The sequence below is a fragment of the Vicugna pacos genome, chromosome 10, assembly GCF_048564905.1.
Source record: "Vicugna pacos chromosome 10, VicPac4, whole genome shotgun sequence".
In the NCBI taxonomy this organism is placed as follows: domain Eukaryota; kingdom Metazoa; phylum Chordata; class Mammalia; order Artiodactyla; family Camelidae; genus Vicugna; species Vicugna pacos.
Window position 1 is genome coordinate 43,263,188 of NC_132996.1, and position 19,554 is coordinate 43,282,741.

The 19,554-nt window shown below is 37.3% G+C and overlaps 2 protein-coding genes across 4 annotated transcripts; both read right to left on the reverse strand.

Annotated features, from left to right (window-relative positions):
• Positions 1-386: 386 nt before the first annotated feature.
• SVIP (small VCP interacting protein) lies at positions 387-7,046 on the reverse strand. The gene is made up of 4 exons (XM_015243607.3): positions 6,877-7,046; positions 4,702-4,752; positions 4,058-4,171; positions 387-511 (listed from the first exon to the last, which is right to left on the reverse strand). The coding sequence occupies exons 1-4, from the start codon at positions 6,928-6,930 to the stop codon at positions 497-499; spliced, it is 234 nt and encodes a 77-aa protein (XP_015099093.1). The 5' UTR covers positions 6,931-7,046; the 3' UTR covers positions 387-496.
• A 6,046-nt stretch (positions 7,047-13,092) lies between these two features.
• On the reverse strand, positions 13,093-18,844 carry CCDC179 (coiled-coil domain containing 179). 3 transcript variants are annotated; one of them, XM_072969681.1, is made up of 5 exons: positions 18,705-18,844; positions 18,443-18,518; positions 17,534-17,578; positions 16,060-16,164; positions 15,819-15,881 (listed from the first exon to the last, which is right to left on the reverse strand). In XM_072969681.1, exons 2-5 carry the CDS (start codon positions 18,485-18,487, stop codon positions 15,855-15,857), a joined length of 222 nt encoding a protein of 73 aa, XP_072825782.1. In that variant the 5' UTR covers positions 18,488-18,518; positions 18,705-18,844; the 3' UTR covers positions 15,819-15,854. The 3 variants fall into 3 exon arrangements, with proteins under 3 accessions (XP_072825783.1, XP_072825782.1, XP_072825781.1); XM_072969682.1 differs by lacking the exon at positions 15,819-15,881 and adding an exon at positions 13,093-13,291 and having other exon boundaries at positions 18,443-18,840; XM_072969680.1 differs by having other exon boundaries at positions 18,443-18,844.
• Positions 18,845-19,554: the final 710 nt, after the last annotated feature.

Below are 19,554 nucleotides of genomic sequence, written 5' to 3' on the forward strand. Positions count from 1 at the left end.
TTCAAGATTTTCCCTGATGATTTTCAGTTTAAAGGCACTAAATCCGTAAGTTTAAGCAAAAGTCTTCATATATAAGGAAATAAAGAGATGTAAGGTTAACTGGCAAACTATAGATGGCTAGATTATTTTAAAAAGAAGGGAAAACACAATTGCAAACCTTAATACTTGAGATGTATGCAGAATTTCCACATGCAATATACAAATATATATTCACTATTTAGGTCCACGTTTTAACTACTAAAAATTGGCAAATCACCTATTGGCAGAAGAGTAAATGCAGAGAAACAGATATTTAAAGAAAGATCTGGCCATTTTCTAAGTCTGAAAATCAACAGCATTTTCAATATTTCAATTATGAAAAAGCACTGCATTCAAGGGCACCAAAATTATAAAGTCTGAATCTTCATTTATTCAAAGAGAAGAAATTAAATTGAGGATGTCCACTTGATTGCAGATTTTAGTTCCTGGCAGTACACTCTTCCACTCATTTTATGCTTTATGAAACTGTCCACTGGAAAAGAAAAATATACAGAGGAAAAAAAACACAGAGAAAAGTAAATTTTATTTAAGGTTATGTAACAATATTCCAGTAAACAAACTAAGAGGGGAATATGGGCTATACAAATGCAAAATGATCTCTGTCAATAGCAGCAATTAGTAAAACTTGACATTATAGTCAAAAGTCTGATATAAGATATATAATGGTTTAAAAATATAAAGAAGAGAACAAAATATCCGGGCAGATTAATGAGAACTAGATTCCAAATATCCAATAATCAGTAAAGGAAAAACAAAACCAAATATCTCAAGACAAAGGTTAACAGTGAAACTACAAAATAAAAATAATGAAATTCTTGTTTGAGGCACAGAGTAAAGAAATGATAGAAATTATTAAATAATGGTTTGGAAAAGTCTTTGCTTGATATGAGAAACTATTCCATTTGGTGTTCTGTTTAAACACGTTTATTAAATCTGTAACAGCAAGTTCTGAAAAAACCACTGGGGTAGTACCAGAGATACCTGCTAGTCTCTTGAGTAGCATTTTCTAAGTACATTCAAGGAATATTACTGGGTATTACATATTTCTTAAAAATCTATATTTAAATAAAGTTTGAAAGTTAAAGGTTAATCCAAGTAAACTTGCTTCTCTTTATTTTAGGACTTCTTAGAGACTTACATGCTGTGCCCTTTTTAATCTCCAAGAAGGAGAGTCAGTATATAACAGAGTATTCAGGATTGTAAAAAAATTTTTACCACAAGACTCAATTTCTCACAAAATATCTCTTAGGACTGAGCATTACAAACACTAGAGCAGTAATTCTCAGTCAGGTTTGACATCAGATTACCTCGGGGAGCTTAAAAACCCCAAAGGCTAAGCCGGGCTCTGAGGGATTCCGACTGGTGTGAGGTCAGCCCCGAGGTTCAGCCTTTCTGAAAGCTCCCCATGAGCACCCAGCGTGCAGCCACAGTTGAGAGCCACTGCGCTGGAGGTCTGCCACTGCTCTTGCGCTGTACATCCTGATTTGATGCCAATTTGTGTCCTGATGCCATCATCACACTGACATCTTAAAACAAGGCTGCCTTTCCAGAAGACAGTGAGCACTGCCAATGCCAACTGTCCTGGCCGGAGACAGAGCTAGTCAGATGTACGCGAGGAGGCCATGAAGACAGGGAAGGACAAGTTTTCCGTATACCATGGAGTCAGTCTGGTTAGGAAGAACTGAGCTACACTATAGAATACTCCGGGCCTGACCGCGGCCCTCACGGGACTGTAGGCCAAACGGTTTGATGATTAAAGTTACTCTCTGTCTTGTATTTTACTTTTTGCTATCCCCAGCCTCCAAAAATTCATTTTGAACTTCACTGTATGCTCTCGATGAGCAATGCAGGTGGTCAAGGAAAAAAAGTTACTAAATTTAACATTGAGATGTTTTTCATTTAGAGCACTTCTGAAGGGACCAGAAGCAATATAAGACCTAGTTTATTTTTAATCTGCAGGCTTCAGGTTTAACAAAGAAAGCCCCTTTCTCTCTTAGTTTAAAAACTGATGCTAAATTTTTTGGCTTAGAACATGTAAAATAAGTACCTTCTTAATTCTTACTATATATACATATGAAGTGTGCTTTTTTCTAACATTATATGTGAATTTAAGTCATTCAGAACTTCCATTTCTTTTACTATGAAAGAGTTGACCTCAGCATCCTTTTCAGTCCCATAATTTAATTTTCACAAATGTTTTGTTTTTGAGAATTCTATATGAAGTAAACCTGGTCACATAGATCTTTATCTCAACAGAATATTGAAAGCTATACTTCTGATAAATATTTGACTTTGTATCTCCCAACTGTTTTACTTTACATTTAATCTATTCTATTATGGGGATGTATTTATACATACAGTTTTCTCCAACTATAAATTCACTTTTGCCTTTATCTATTGGTCAGTTTCTTTAAGTTATGCTTTCTCATTTTAATTCTTAGCCAAGATTGTCTCAAGCTTTAAAAAAAGTTTTATATATGTATATACATATAAAACATAAACACAATGGTCACAGCCATTTACCTTAATTTTGAAAGCAGCTATTTTACACATTGTTAAAAGTTAACAACAAAACACTATTTTCTTTTACTTTTATCTAGTAAATGAAACTAGATGAAGTAACATGCAATGATAAAATATACACAGAAAAAAATCTTATTTCCATGGGGTATTCCTGAGCCAGAATCACTTCTGCTCCTCAACTGCCTCCCCAACAAGTTAGGGGTGTACACACCTAAACATATTTATACAGAGTTTTAAGAACAAAAACCAAACTGAATTGAGAAGACAGTGAAACAGCTAAACAAGTGCTCATAAATCTCATAACTGAGAAGTTAAATTTAAATGACAAATTCAAGACATTTCCCTTTTCACAAATACACGTGAGAAATGTATCTCCTTTAAAAGTAGACCCAATATTTATATACAGTGGAATACTACTCAGCCACAAAAAAGAATGAAATAATGATATTTGCAGCAACATGGATAGATCTAGAGAATATCACACTAAGTGAAGTCAGAGAAAGACAAGTATCTCATGATATCACTTATATGTGGAATTGAAAACATGATACAAATAAACTTATTTAGAAAACAGAAACAGACTCACAGACACAGAAAACAAAACTATGGTTACCAAAGAGGAAAAGGTGTGGGGGAGGGATAAACAAACTACTGTATATAAAATAGATTAGCAACAAGGTCCTGCTGTGTAGCACAGGGAACTACATTCAATATAATAACTGAATCACTTTGCTGTACACCAGAAACTAACACAACACTGTAAAGGAGGAATTCAATTCATTTCAATTTTTTAAAAAAAATGGACCAACGAAGAAAATTTTAATATCTGAACCATTATTTTCCTGAGCTTTAACTTACAAAATTAAACCTTTATAGTCCTGCTAGACTGTAAAGATGCCCAAGTTCAGGGCCCTTGTTTAACTTGCCCATCACTGTACTTCTCGTGTCAAGAGCGACAACTGCTACAGTTGGGAGGGGAATATATCAGACTCACCACTGTATACCCTATTGCCCAAATTAACATTTACATAACTGTGATAATGTGTGACAATGGGAAGCTCAAAAATCTCAAATCATTGAGTGAAAAAAGTGGAGGTTGTAGTGTAATCCAATTTAGTAAGACTGATGTATGAGATTAGAAATGACAGTGTCAAAATGACACTGAATTTGGGTCATTTTTTATTTTCTGCTTTATATTATTCCATATTGCTTAATTTTCTACACCTTTAAGATTGTCATCAATTACATAAGTATGAAGTATTACGATACACAGTTAAGAGAATCAAGGAAAGTCTCTTTTCAGTTTGGGGAAAAAGCAAATCTATTCCAATGAACACTGGAATGTCCAAATAAATTGACACTTCTTCCAATCTGTATTATTCATGCTTTAAAATGAGTTCACAATTTTAAGATAATCCATTTCCTGAGGAAATTTCTGAATGGGTTGCTACTTAAGTTTTTAAAAATTCCCAGTATAGTAAATTTAAGTACTTACTCTAAGTCCGCCTTCTGGTGGGGGTCCAGATGTAGCAATTTGTTTTTCCATTTTTTCCTTTTTCTTTCTCTTTTCTTCCACAGACTGAACATTCAAAATGCCCCGAGATGCAGCCTTCAAAAAAATTGTTAAGAAATGTAGAAAAATAACAAAAATCAGTTTCCAGTGTCCAGTAGGTGTGCTTTGTTTGTTCGTTCCTTGTTAGGTTTTTCTTTGGAGGTGGGAGCTTTGGCCTATTTTTGGTAACAAAGAATTAGACTATTTCTATAACAGCTTTACATGAAATATATTTTCATTTCTTCATAGGGTATTTTGCAACCATACAAATTTCTCCCCAAAAGTTACTTCACATCTGTCAGTGTTTTGTAGGCACTGTCATTTCATCCCAAGGAGGAATGTTATTAAAGGGGCATCTCACATTACAGAAGACATGTGTATGGTGATTTTCATACCATAAATGATATAAATGCATTAATGTAATTTAGAGCAACACAGAAATAATTTTGAAAAATGTTTACCTTCAATTTTAATTTATAGGATATCAAATACCATTTTCATTAGCGAATACTACTAGTAATAGACATCTATAAGGGAAAAAAGTACAAATTTAATTATCTAAGGTAGAATTTTATTCTTATTCTCACCTCCTTCTGTCTTCTCTCTGCAGCCTCTGCAAGCTTTGCTCTTTTCTCTTCCTAGGAAAAATGTGTAAAAAATGTTTTAAAATAAAACCAAACATTTTCCTTGATAATTTACACACTTTTATTATAGGTAATATAACAGTTTACAAAAATATTAACTACTGGCCCAAAATGTCCCACTAAGAATGCCATTATTTAAAATATTTATAAAACACTCAATTTTCTGAATTTAGTTCTCCCAATCAGTATACCTTCAAATAAGCACATGATGAGACATGTATATATATCACATATATACAGTTCATCTCATGTGTATATATATATACACACACGCACATATATATTGGCCAATAAAATAATCCATGCTTTTTTTTTTTAAAGGGCTTACAAGCTGGTCAGGACAATAATAAAACAAATGACATTTAATAATACAAGCAGGGAAATAACATGGTTTGATACTGCCAGTCAAAAAGGAGTTTGAAGTGGGCTGGTGTTTTCAGGAAAACTTCATGAATGAAATGGACAAACCTCACCATGTAGGACAGGAAGGACTGGAGGAAATTTATGAGATGCACTGTTTCTTGTTGGGAAACAGTGACTATAATTTTTCTGTATCATGTATTACTACTTTTCATAACCATAAGTTATACACTCTTTAAATATCTAAGACAGTAAGGAGCATTCTTCTGGGAGCTGTACTGATCATTCTCTTGTTTCCCATACCACAATACGTTCCTTTGCTCATTCGTTCATTGGACAAATACTTATTGAACAACTGTCACGCCTCAGGAAATTTTCTAGGTGCTGAGGATATGGCAGAGAAAAAACACAGATAAATGTTTCCACCCATTTGGAATTTACATTTCAATGAGGACAAATAGTCAGATATAATCAAATGAATACATCTGTCAGACAGAAGTTAAGAGCTTTGGAGAAACAAAAAGAAGAGGATGAGGGAAAAGAAATGGAAGGATAGGTGAGTGGGAGAGTGGAGGCTCTATTTTATTTACGGTGGGGAAGAAAAGCCTCAAAGACAAAGTGACATTCAAGTAGTGAGCCATGTGGTTATCTGTAGGGTGTGGGAAGAGGTTAACAAACGCTGGCAGACTGGTATTTTATCAACAGCCATATAAACAAAATTAAGAATATTCCAAAGGAACAGTAGCAAGAAAGACAAGCTGAACTTTCCCATATCAACCTGCAGGTAATTTTGAGAACTTATGATCAAATGGCTGAAGAGTTAATGTACTTCCCTAAACAATTCATTTCCTTCAACGAATTTTTAGCTGGAAAGGAGAAGAGAGGAATTTAGGTTTTCTGTTATCAACTTCCTGTATGAACTACTAATGTAAAAATACTGTTAAAAAGAGAAAGCTACAAAAAGTATAAATGTATTATACCACAAATCACCTAGTTAAATCTGAAATTATCCAGCTAAACAACCAATAACTTACAGTACGTCTCAACTATTGCATGGGGTAAGTCTACGTATTTTTAAAAGGTATTTCTTGTTTATCTGAAAATTCAAATTTAACTGGGCACCCTGTATTTTTATTTGCTAACGTGACAATGTTACAAATCGTACGTTCTGCACTACATAAGATATTCTTTTAAAAAAACGAAAAGAAAGATAAATACTAAAGGGGAATCATTGATCAGTACAATGTCCAATTAAGCGGAGTGTTCGAGACTTTACTAAGCACCTTCTCTGAGCAGCTGGTACAGACACAGGAAAATGCACATCTCCTAGAACATGAAACACGCCAGTTCACGGAATCTCTTCTTGCCCCCTAACTCCATCTACCGCATCGCCGGGAACGGCCTCCACACCGCGCCGTCCGCGTACACCTGCGTCCCACGAACTCCCGATGTCGTCAGCCAGCGACAGTAAAAGGACCCTGGAGCCGCCTTTCGACAATTTGTTTCTAACGGAAGTGGACGGACCCACGCGGAGGCAGCTGCTCCGGTCCCGCTGGCAGGACCTCAAGGTCCCTGGGAGCGTGTCCACCCGTCTCCGCCACCAGGGTGCCCCTCGCACAGGCTGTGCGGCCCGCGCCACCGCGTCAACCGCCCGTCCGGGCGCCCGCAGCTCGGGGCCTCCCCGCGCGCCACTCCGGGAACAGGTGCGCGCGACGCGGGCCGGCGGACACAGGGACGCGGGGAGGCGGCCTTACTCACCAGGTCTGGCGAGGGAGGCTCGGCCTCCGTGGGACAGGGATAGCACATCCCCATGGGGGTCGCGGCCGCGGTAGCGGGGTGGTCCCTTCCCGCGCTCGCCCCAGACCAGGCCCGGCGAACGGCGAACTGCGAACTGCGCGGTCAGCCGCGCGTCCCAGTCAGCTGTGCTCGCTCCGCCCCCACCCGGCGGCCGGGCTACCGAGCAGCTGCGCTCCGCCCCGCCCCTCTGCGGCAGCGCCCCACCCCCACCCTGCCTCGGCTCCGCCCGCCCCGCCTCGCCCCCGGGGCTCGGCTCCGCCCCCCGGGGGTGCCACGCCCCACCGCGCCACCCCGCCCCTTAACTCGCCTTCGCTCCCCGGAGGCAATACCCCATCCTGACTTGCAGAGGCTCAGGTGCTGACCAGGACTCCGTGTCAGGAAGCACCTGCTGCGGGCTGCTTACAGAGGGATGGAACAGCTGGCTCTGACCTCCAGAGCTCTTCCGGGCTCTCACCGCCTGGCCCTTTATAAATGAGTGATACGACTCTGGATAGTTTATGCTGCTACCTCTTTTGAGAGAAGGTACTCCGACCTCCAAGAAATTCAAGCCAAAATTTCAAGTTGAGGTTAGCACTTTTCCCTTTTTTAATTTTTTGTTTATTATGATGTTTTTCTTTTGCTTGTTTGTCTTTTTGGGGGAGGTTATTAGGTTAATTTATTTATTTTAATGGAGGTATTGGGCATTGAACCAGGACCTCCTGGATGCTAAGAACACACTATCTCTAAACTATACCCTCCTCTTAGCACCCTTACCTTTAAGTGCCTCTCAGTACTGTTCCAGTTGATAGGACAGAATGTAAAAATCCATTACTGTGTTTTAGAATTGAGCCTCATGAATGTGGCACTTAGTTGAGATTCCCTTAGTTTCTGGTGCTTTGGATTCATTTATTTCTCCAAGAGTAATAATAATGTTTGATTTGTTTAGCAATATTTTAATTAAATGCTTCTCAAATGTTACTAGGCATAAATATCACCTGGGCATTTATATAGATGTCAACTTAGCACCTATAAATATGAGTTAGCATATGAGTTAATAAATATCACGACCAACTGGAGATATTGGAAAATTGATGTGAGCATGCTAGGTTCTTGATTTTAGTCTTCTGTTGACAGTTTTATGAAACCATCAAGTTTTCCATTACGATTTTTAAATTTCTTACCCAGTTCAGTGGTATGATCTGAAAATCATCAGAAATCTGTACTTGTCAAAAAGTCTTCCTATTACTTCTCTTAAAGATGAAGTGTTTTTTGCAAAAGCATCAGAGTAAAACAATGACTGTCTATAAATGACAAAAGAATTTAAAAGGCACAGTTGAAAATCTGACTGCAACGCAATTGACAAAGATACGTGGATACTGCTGTGACATACAGCAGTTTAAGATAATTACTAGACTTATGACTGATAATATGTTACTAGGGTGTATCAGGTTTTTTAGGAATTCCATATAATTTCTAGAATTTCTGTATTAATAACATTCATAATATAATCTAAGAAGTTTTATCACCACTCCTTTGACAATGCTTCCCATGTAATTTAACATACAAAATAAGCCTAGTTTAATAAGTCTCTCTCAGATGCTTCTGTCATTGTGAAACTATACTTACTCACTTAACCAAAGTGACAATAAAAGATTTCAAAAGCAAATACTGAAAGTTGTAACAGCTTACCAAATAAAGGTAAAGAAACTTTATAATCAGTTATCAAAAACCAATAACTATCTTAAGAAAATAGTTAACAGAGAGAAAACCAAATTCAGGCATTGAACCACTTTACCTTTAGTATTAAAGTTCATTTACTCAGTTAAATTAATTCTAATCTTTATCAGTCCTGACCACACGTAGACCTTTCTAAAGATTTTTTTTCTCACAACCTTCTACAACCTTCTATATCCATATTAATTTGTCCCTTATTTTCTTTCCCAGGTAGAAATAACCAGCTTTAGGACAAAATTCCTTTCCCTTAACAAAATGCATTTCCATCCTCATGCCTTCTTTTTCTTTGCAGACAAAGATGTTTTTCTTGTTAATTTTTAGTAGTTTTAATTACACATTTTAATTATAACTCTTAACCTTAAAAACCTTAGTTTCTAGTGAAAACTAAGAAGTAAGCAATTATGAAATTTCACATTATCATTTTGTAGATAGGCAAGTTTATTTTGAGGGTAATTAGGTTTATTTATTTATTTATTAGATTTAAAAAATTTTTTTAAATTGAGGTACAGTCAATTACAATGTGTCCATTTCTGGTGTACTGCACAATGTCCCAGTCATGCATATACATACATATATTTGTTTTTATATTCTTTTTCATTTATTATTTTTTAATGGAGGTATTGGGGATTGAACCCAGGACTTTGTGCATGCTAGCAGGCACTCTACTAGTGAGCTATACCCCTCCCCATCATACATAGGCAAATTTATAAATACTATTTGTAATTTCTAAAAACAGATGCTTCCTTAAAGAAAATGCCTCAGTGTGGCACCAAACATACTTATTAATAGTCTTAAATGTCTTTAGTTTCTCTGTAAAAGAAAGCATATGTCAATAATTAATGTTCCAGGATCTTATTTGGAAATGGTCTGGATAGTCAATGAATTCCCTTCATTTACAAGTTTCAAGTTACAAAACAATCTGGAGAAACTATTTTTAGATAGACATATCCAAAATGTAATTATTCCTAATTAGTTCACCTAAAACTTTTGTCTCATTTACATTTAATTTACTTAAAAGTTTCATCATATCAAGTTATTTTTCTTGCTGACAAATTTTGTAACAGGAATAATAAGATCTCATTTGATTTCTAGCAAACCTAGGTACAATAAAAGTATTATACTTAATGTTGACTACCCTAATGACATGTCTGTGTTAATTAAACTTAAACTTGTTTTCATTCATTAAAGTGAAATCTGTTTCATCTAATCTACTAGTCCTAGATCATGTGATCTGAAATTCATTTAGCATAGTTTTTTAAATATTTCTAAGTCTTTATATGAACACTTAATTTCCTTTAAGCCAACTGAATAGAGCTCTTTTACAAATTTTGGCAATACCACATCTCTACAACACACAGACACAAACAGACATCCCGTCATTTCCATTAAAAAATTCAGCCATGAATCAGTTACAATAATATAAAACCCATCAGAAGAGGCTGGATTCAAACTGAGTTTCTAGCAGATGGAACAAATCAACGTCACCTCTTTAGAGGGAGAAACCCTTTCTAATATTTATAGATAAGACACTTAAAGTTTGTATTTGTCCTTGAAACGTCCCCCTTTTTGTTTTTTCAGTAAAAGTTACCTTCCTGAAATTTGCATTTTAGAAAAGATGCTTGACATTAGAGTACCCGAAGAAGACCAGGTAGAACATTTGTCTCTCAAAGGTGTAGGAGGAAAACTGCAGCTACTTCATTCCTTTTTTTATTGTTGTTATTGTGCATTTTACCGCTGCATGTTATTAATACCATAATACATTAATTTTTCTTGAAAGTCAATTATTTTAAAACAATTTTAGGGGTTTTATATTCATTCATATATGCATCATTTTCAGAGCTCTTTTTTTCCAGGATGCAAGGTCTGTCTGGTAATTTTTCTTCCACCCAAAGAACTTTCTTCTGTAAGTCTGCTAGTGATAAATATTTTTTGGATCTTCTTCTATGGGAAAAAAATTTGCACTTTGCTTTCAGTTTTGAAGGATATTTTTGCTTCAAATAAAACTTAACATTGACACGGTTGTTTTTTAAATTTTTTTAAATCAGTTCTATAAAGATGCCATTTTGGCTTACATAAATTCTAATAACATTTGTGGTTTTCTTATGCTTTATCTCAATATTTAATGTGCACTCTTCCCTGTTGTTTTCTCTTTTCTATATTTTTCAGCAATTCAATTGTAAGTTAATTTGGTAAGATTTGGGCTGTGTCTTGCTTGGTGTTCATTAAACTTGGGATCTGTGGGGTTAGTTTTCATAAAATTCTGAAACACATTGAGAATTTTTTTTTTTCACTTCTATCCTTCCCCACTCAGACATTCCCAATTATTTATGTGTTAGACCATGTAATGTTGTCTCACAGATCAATGAGGAGCTAGTCATTTTCCCAGTCTTTTTCTCTTTGCCTCAAGTAAAAGATCTGACCTTGTTGAGTTCACCCTATGCACACAGCTTAGCATTCAATAAAGACTAAATGCAAGCCATAATGCAGATCTACAAAGTGCTTGAATGGTTTCATACTTTCTGAAATCCTGCCCCACAAGTTCCAGTTACCCTAGACTCCCTGAATTCTTTTTTTTTTTAATAATTAATTAATTAAATTGAAGTATAGTTGATTAACCATGTTGTATCAGTTTCTGTTGTACAGCATAGTGATTCACTTATACATATATACATTCCTTTTCATATTCTTTCTCATTAGAGGCTACTGCAAGATATTGAATATAGTTCCCTGTGCTATACAGTAGGTCCTTGTTGCTTATCTATTTTATATGTAGTAGTTAGTATCTGCAAATCCCAAACTTCCAATTTATCACTCTCCCACCCCCCCATAACCATGCTTGTTTTCTATGTCTGTGAGTCTATCTCTGTTTTGTAAATAAGTTCATTTGTGTCCTTTCTTTTTTTTTTTTTCAGATTCCACATATAAATGATTATCATATGGTATTTTTCTTTCTCTTTCTGGCTTACTTTACTTAGTATGAATATCTTCAGGTCCAGCCATATTGCTTCAAATGGCATTATTTTTATGGCTGAGTAGTATTCCATTGTATACATATACACCATGACTTCTTTATCTGGTCATCCATCAGTGGACATTTAGGTTACTTCCATGTCTTGGCTCTTGTCTGTAGTGCATGTGTCTCTTTTCTTGTGGTTTGATGACTAGAGAAGTTGCTTTAACATTTGTTGTAAAGCTGGTTTGGTGGTACTAAATTTTTTTAGCTTTTGTTTATCTGTGAAGCTTTTGATTTCTCCATCAAATCAGAACAAGAGCCTTGCTGGATAGAGTATTCTTGGTTGTAAATTTTCTCCTTTCATCACTTTAAATATATCATGCCACTCCCTTCTGGCCTGTAGAGTTTCTGCTGAAAAATCAGCTGATAACCTTATAGGAGTTCCCTTGTATGTTATTTGTTGCTTTCTTCTTACTGATTTTAATATTTTCTCCTTATTCTTAATTTTTGTCAATTTGATTAGTATGTGCCTTGGTGTGTTCCTCTTTGGGCTGATCCTGTGTGGAACTCTCTGCGCTTCCTGGACTTGGGTGACTGTTCTCAAGTGAGGGAAGTTTTCAGTAATTACCAGACTCCCTGAATTCTTATCTCTGATCCTCACCTCAGGAAAACTGCTGTGCTCTGCTTGTGATCCTCTTCCTGCATGAAGATCTGGAAAGCTCCTCTAGGCAGTAACAAGGTTCACCTTGTTTCCCTTCTCTTAAGGATCACAGCCCTTTTTTGACTTTTGTGTACACTCTGAAAATCACTGTTTTTAATATTGTGTCCTGTTTCCTAGCTGCTTACAGTGGGAGCATAATTCTGGTACTTCCATTGTGCCCAGAAGCAGAATTCCCTGTACTTCACTGTAAATTCTATTTTGGAGACTGCAAATAAGTCACTGAGTATAATGTTTTTATAAATTCAATAGTTGGTTATTCTTTAATCCAGAAAATGACTGTGATAATTCCACTAGCATGTTAGAAAATACTTATATAATTAAGCAAGTTTTCACAGAAACAGACATGATTATCATTTCTTTTCTAGGTACAAACAATGAGGTATAAAATAAATAAGATGCAGGGATGTGTGTACAGTATAGCAAATACAGCCAATACTTTATAATAACTATAAATGGAGTTCAAATTTCTATGAAGATATTGAATCACTGCATTGTAAACCTGAAACTAATATTGTTAATCAACTATACTTCAATAAAACACAAAACAAAACAAAACTCTCCCCCAAGACTGTTTAAAGATTCTAAACATTTTGTTTAAACACAAGTCAGTATAAATATACAGAAGAAATCTCTTCCCCTCTATTATGAAAGCATAATAATTCTAAACCTCTAAATAAGTCATAAGTCCAACTGAAAAAATTTAAACATGAGTGTATCATTTTCTAAGGCCTATGAATATTGTTATTTGTTGAAAGCAGACCTCAAATCACCACAGAAAAGAAAGCGGTAGTAAGATATGGTATTTAATAAAATTCTAGATCCTGTGGCTTGGGTGTTAAATAGTTGCACTGTGTTTATTTTGCTGAAATGGCAGAGCTCTGCCTTTATTTGTAAAATGAAGTCAGATCACAAAATGCCACTCGATGTTAGAACTCTGCATATTTTGGTCTGGCATGATTTCTTCCATACAGACTCCAGCTTTATGTCCACTAGAAGAGATGAAAATACACAAAGAACAATAAATCCAATTGAAATATACAGAAGGAAAAGTTTATACAAACTGTAAGTTTTCTGGGAAAGGTCTTAGAGGTAGAAGCCTTTCTTGTACACAAAGACTTGTATGAAGATCAAGAAATGCTCTTCTAAATTAAAGCAAGGTCACATTCAGATAGAAGCCAGATATGAGAAGCACTGTTATAAAATAAATCATATGTGGGGATCAATGCAATATAAACTTTTTTTTCTATTAGTCAGGCAACAAACACTACAAGCAGGGAGAATTTGTAGAAACCAAAAATAACAATTTGGAGAAAGGGTAAAGGCATTTCTAAACATAACAGATGTGACAGAGAGGTTAAACATAAGGATTTTCTTTCCAAGTCTTACGGTCTGTAACTGATGGAGACAACATATTATATGCATCTGTTGAGAGTTTTGCTAAAGGTTAACTGCATAAATGTAAAATGTACTGTGCAGGCATATTCTAATGCACATCAGGGAGACCAGGATCGTGGGGGTGGGATTACAAACACTAGTGCATCAGAGCAAGGGAGGGGTGCTGTAGATACTTAAGACAGTACAATAACGCTGTAATGTAGAGGAGCCTGGGTTTCTATGTGGCAACATGTAAACTCCCTGGATTATGCAAAGACAAATGGAAAACAAAGCTAATGGGCTTAACTTTTTCTCATTGTTTGTGTTTTTTTCCCCCAGAAACGTGAGGAGGAGATGTTACAGGAGGATCACCACAGCCTGAAAAGGAAAGGAAGATACTTTCTTTCAGACTAACAGGACTTCAATTCTTTTCAAAGCAGCAAGGAAGCCACTTCATTTTTTAACCACTTCAAACATACTTATAGCTAAGAGTGGCCAGTGACTCAGTTTTGACCAAAGAAATATAAGCAGGGGTTTTCAATCTGACATGTAAAGAGTTTAGAAATCATCACTACCATCCTTACAACGAGAAAAATGCTGAATAAAGTGAAAATCAACAACTCTCCTTAGATCCATCGGAGAACTGAGGTCACAGGGCAAACTACCTTGCCAAAAACTGAAGAGACAATGCTATGAGGAGGAACGCTTACATTTTAAAGGATGAATTGCTGAGGCTCAGCATGGATTAGCTTGAAAGTGTAAACGCTCAAGGCTGGCAGCAAGCCTTACGGAAGCCCTAATATTCCCTTGAGTGAAGATTAGAGAAAAATCTCCTTTTGCTTCCAGCAGTAGGAGGGGAAAAGCAATGATTCTGAAATTCCTAGAGCTCTCTGTTCTCCTCAATAGGGCATGTCCCTGAAGGAAACTGTTTTATCAGGACCTAACCAGTTTGGGTTTTATCAAACCCTTACTGACCTAGAGGGAGGGAAATGTCCAAATCTAGACCATTCTACATGGGGGAAGGAAAATACTCAATTCCAGATCCCTATAGCCTTCTTTCTCACTTATGGGAATGGTGGCCAAGTCGTTGTTAAGAAAGTCACATCCCAGAGACACAGACTTATTAAATGACAGACCTAATCATAGGACTATAATGTGCCTTCTTACCACCAGATCAGTGAGGCTCCTATATGACATCAGGGGAATCCAACTTAAAGAACTGCAAGCCTTGGACCCTATTTAAGAAAGAGTCTCTAGGGGGACACAAATCTAAGAGGAAAGACAAAAATAAGGACATGAGAGTAACTTCTTGCCTGACACCACAGCAAACAGAAAACATAGCCTAAATCCTAGCCAGATAAACATAAAACCTAGAGGCCTATCTCTCTCAGTTTCTGTTACTCAGTACATCATATCTGACTCTCAACAAAAGATTATAAGATCTGCTAAAAAGCAACAAAACAAAACAAACAATAAAGCAGCCTGAAGAGACAAAGCAAGCATCAGATCCAGACTCAGATACGGCAGAAATTTTGGTCAGACTGAGAATTTAAAATAATTATGATTAATATAGTAAGAGTTTTAGTGGAAAAAGTGGACAAGATGCAAGAACAGATGGGTAACCTAAGGAGAAATGGAAACTGTAGGAATCAAAAGCAAATGCTAGAAATCTCAAACATTGTAGCATACACTAAGAATGCCATCAATAGACTGGACATGGTAGAAACAATAATCAGAGAGCTTAACAGTACATCAATAGAAGCTGTCCAAACTAAAAAGAAAAAAGAAGTCTGAAAAAAAAGCAATAGAATATCCAAGAACTATGGGACAATTAAAAAGTGTAAAAAAAATTCTATCAATAATTAGTAACTTACCAAAACAGAAAGCACCAGGCCCAGATGGGTTCACTGGTGAATTCTACCAAACACCTAAAAAAGAAATTACACTAATTTTCTACAATCTCTTGCAAAAAATAGAAGTACAGAGAAAAATCTTTAACTTATTCTATGAGGCCAGCATTACCCTAATACCCAGCCACAAGAGAGGAGATAAGAGACTATTATCTCTCAGAGCATAGATACAAAAATACTCAACAAAATAGTGAGCAAATTGGTCTGACAATGTATATAAAGAATTGCATACCATAGCAAAGTGAAATTTGTCCCAACACTCTTTCCTTTAAACCACAGCATCTCCAAGAGGCAACTACAAAGGACATTTAAGTAACAGATGAGAATTTTATTTGGGTTTTAAGATAACTTCCTGCAATTACACATTTTTCAAAGGAAAGGGGAAACAAATTTTAGAGTATTACATAAATTGAAAACAAGGATGAATTTTGCATTTAAAGATCTGCTGATTTCAGTGAAGTCTCGACACTTACTAGGAGTCCTGGTTCTGGAACAGGAACAGGCCTTGCAAACCGTTTACTAAGTTTCCTCTTCTCTTTCCTTAGGTTTTTCATATGCTCAATACGTTTATCTGCGGACTTTTGGAAAATTAAAAGGAAAGAAAACTTTTTACAACTTGACAACATAGCATGCTGAAAATATGTTTAGTTTGTTTCAATAAAAAAAGCTAAATACAATCACTGATTATTGCTTACAGGGCTACATAGAAGTAGGGGAAAAGCCTTTTTCGAATGTGTGGTTTCCAGATGAAGGAAAACACTTAGGAGCCTCAGCAGAGTTTTCAAATGAAACTATTTACCCTTGATTTCCTCTTCACTACCTGTGCACAATTAGATAGCTCTAAGACACCTGGATATATGTGTCTACTTTTACTTTAAAAGTAATGCTCACTTTAAAACCCCAAAGGGATTTTCTTCACAGAAATAAGAAAATAAAATCCATGCACATTCTTTAGTTCTCTTAAATGCTGCATGTCACACAGATTTTTATGTCCCCATTGTAGAGCATTTGTTAAGTAGCAAAGACCTAGGGGATCAAACTAGAATGCTTTGAAGAGAAGGGAATGGAATAGTAAGGTAGAAAGGACAGGAATAATAGGACCATTTTCCACTGCCAGTGTGAGTTCAATTGGTACAATTGCTTTGAAAACAATACGGCATTGCCCTACAATAAGGAAAAAATTGTTTTCCCTAGGATCCAGCCATTTTATTCTTCCCTAAATTATCAAGTGAAACCCTTGTTCATGGGCAAAAAAGACAAGTCCTAGAAGGTTTACTGTAGCACTTTATTATAGGAAAACGTGGAAACAACCCAATGTCCATCAACAGATATGTGCCATGATGAAATAGGAAATAGCAGTGAAAACAAAGGAATTATGACCTTATACAACAATAAGGACAAATTTTAGTAAACAGTGCTAAGAAGAAAGACTAAATCATACAATGGATTTTGTGTGAGCCTATGTTCACAAAGAAACAAATCCAAGAAAACTAAACAATATACTTTTAGAAGCATATATATGATGATCTATGAAAGAAAATATTAGATTGATAAAAATAAAATTCAGGGTAGTGGTTGCCTCTGGGAGAGAAGTAGGGAGGTACAGTAGGAAAGGAGCTCCTAGAGGAGTTCAAGGTTACTCATGTTTCTTAAACTGGAAGTATATTTTATTATACTGCTTTACAAATTATATATGCTATATATATCCTTGTGTATGTGTCAAATATTACATTAAGAAAGGAGAATATAATCCTTTTAGGTTACCCTAGTTAAGACTCATTCTGATAGTAGTCATAAGATCCCAGAGTCCCAAGAAAGATAACACAGAGATGTCTAGCTAACAAAACTTCTGTCATATTAGGGACCACCACACGTAAAGGAACAAGAGAGAGTCATAGTCACACTTTTGAGATAACCAGAACTATTTAGTATTTATTTAAACATTACCTGCCTCGCAGTCACCTCTGAAGGATGATGCTGTCTTGGGCCTTCCTACATAATAGGTAAAATTTAAAAATACAAGTTATGAGCAAACTGAAAAATCAGCTAGTATAATAGGCGGCCTGTGTTACTGTTTTCTGTTTATGTAATGAAATGCCTATTATCTCAGCTGCAAGAGGCAGGATCTGAACAAGAACATCAAGGTAAAAATTGGGATGGAAGACGGGATAGTATTATGAGCAAAAAGAACCCGCTGTGAACCGCATTACCTGAATATGTAGACTACTGGGATTTATTCTGGAAGGAAAGGGGGCACCAGAAATCCAGAAATGTATGTTTCTGTTGGTATTGATTTCAGTGGTGCCACGCTGCTCTTCACTTAAGGAACTGGACATTAATCTGGCTTCTAAAGCCAGGGGAAGCTGGGGTGATGGAGGAACCCCATCAGGTGGTGTGGTTTTCTGAGGCACTGGGAACTTGCTTGTTAAATGTATGGGATTTCCACTCCTTCTGATTTCTAAATTGTACCTTAAATACCTCCCCTTCTTCTCATTTTGATCCAGTTGTTTAACCCAAAGACCCCAAAGCAATCTCTTCCCCATATGAATATCTGAAAAATTTTGCCCCCATCTCTGGGACCCCCATTCCACCTCTAGGGCGGGTGGGTTAATGAGTCATTCAACAAACCGCTGATTGTACGTGCCTGGCCCCTAGCAGGCGCGAGGTGGGGCTTTTTCTCATCTCAGTGGGCTCTGCAGCCCAGGATCTAGTCTTCCTCCTTCACCAGGGATTTCCCAGCCCCAAAGCATCAATCCTGGCGCAACGGTCGGAAGCACGAGTGTCCGTGGTGGCCTCCGAGGACGAGGCCGGGACCAGGGCCGCCGAGGCGGGGGTCGCCAGCCCGGGAGCACTCACCGGATTGACTTGGGCAGCGTCGTCCTCCCTACAGAACAGGCACATGCTGCAGAGCTTCGCTGCGCCCCGGCGCCCTCTGCGGGACCCCACCAAGTCCTTGCAGGCCCCGCCACCTACAGCCCGGGAGCCCCACCCGGTCCCATCACAATTCTCTTTATCCCGGCCCCGCCCTTTCCCTTAGAGGCCTTCCAATCCCAATACAGGGAAGGTGAAGTCCCCAGCTGCCGCGAGAGCGTCTGTGGAATTAGGGATGTCAGGTTACCACCACGCGCTGTCCTTCCCACTCTTTTGCTCAGACCAATTTTCCACCCTTTCCAGTCTTCATCTCTCTACTCTCTCTCCAGGGAGCTCCTTCACTTCTTAACACATCCAACTTAATTCCATGGTCCCTCACGCCAGTCTATCGTCAGGGTTCTCAATTCCATCACCTCATTGTTCTTACTTCAAACTTCAATTTGGATCCTTCCAGCTACCTTGGATCTGGAAAATGACTGCCGAACGTATTCATGATGTCCAGCTTAAACTTGGTTGTCCCCACTGCTTACCGCTTCTTTTATGTTGCACTAGCTCTTTCTTTTTTGTTCTCAGCACCATCCCCCTCAAACTGTCTTCCTTCGGTTAAAATCTCCAGACCCACCACTTCCCAGTCACTTTCCGCAGAGGTAGAACAACTCTTGTTTCACGCACTGATAATGGCCAACACCTCTGCTCAGCACTATTAGATGAATTTATACGTATTAACTCAGTAACTCCTTACAAAACACCGACAGGGTGACTGATTATCATCACCTAGGGAACAAGGTATTAGTATGTTAAATAACTTGCCCAAGGGTATACAATTGGAGGGTGAGTTGGGATTTAAATCCACAAAATCTGTCTCCAAAGCCTGTACTCTTTAACACTGTGCTATGCCACCAACTGCTTTTAAAAGCCCAGAATGAAGCTTCCTCAATTCCTTGCCACCTGTAAGCCTAAAACCTTCATTGTATCCACGTTATTCTTTGTCTTGTAATCCTGTTGAAACTGAAAAAAGTCGTTGCCCCTCGTCTGTCTCGAGTAAATCTCTCCATTTCTGTTCCCATGACATTTCCCTCCCAGAAGCCTCCTCAGAG

What these genes read in the sequence shown, in the direction of transcription:
- SVIP (XM_015243607.3), bottom strand. Translation starts at nt 6,930, where the DNA reads ATGGGGATGTGCTATCCCTGTCCCACGGAGGCCGAGCCTCCCTCGCCA. An exon ending in AGCCTCCCTCGCCAGACCTG is followed by an intron (nt 4,753 to 6,876) that starts GTGAGTAAGGCC and finishes CATTTTTCCTAG; the next exon opens with GAAGAGAAAAGAGCAAAGCT. An exon ending in CAGAGAGAAGACAGAAGGAG is followed by an intron (nt 4,172 to 4,701) that starts GTGAGAATAAGA and finishes ATTTTTTTGAAG; the next exon opens with GCTGCATCTCGGGGCATTTT.
- CCDC179 (XM_072969681.1), bottom strand. Translation starts at nt 18,487, where the DNA reads ATGTGCCTGTTCTGTAGGGAGGACGACGCTGCCCAAGTCAATCCG. An exon ending in ACGCTGCCCAAGTCAATCCG is followed by an intron (nt 17,579 to 18,442) that starts GTGAGTGCTCCC and finishes CCTATTATGTAG; the next exon opens with GAAGGCCCAAGACAGCATCA. An exon ending in TTCCAGAACCAGGACTCCTA is followed by an intron (nt 15,882 to 16,059) that starts GTAAGTGTCGAG and finishes TGTCCTTTGTAG; the next exon opens with TTGCCTCTTGGAGATGCTGT.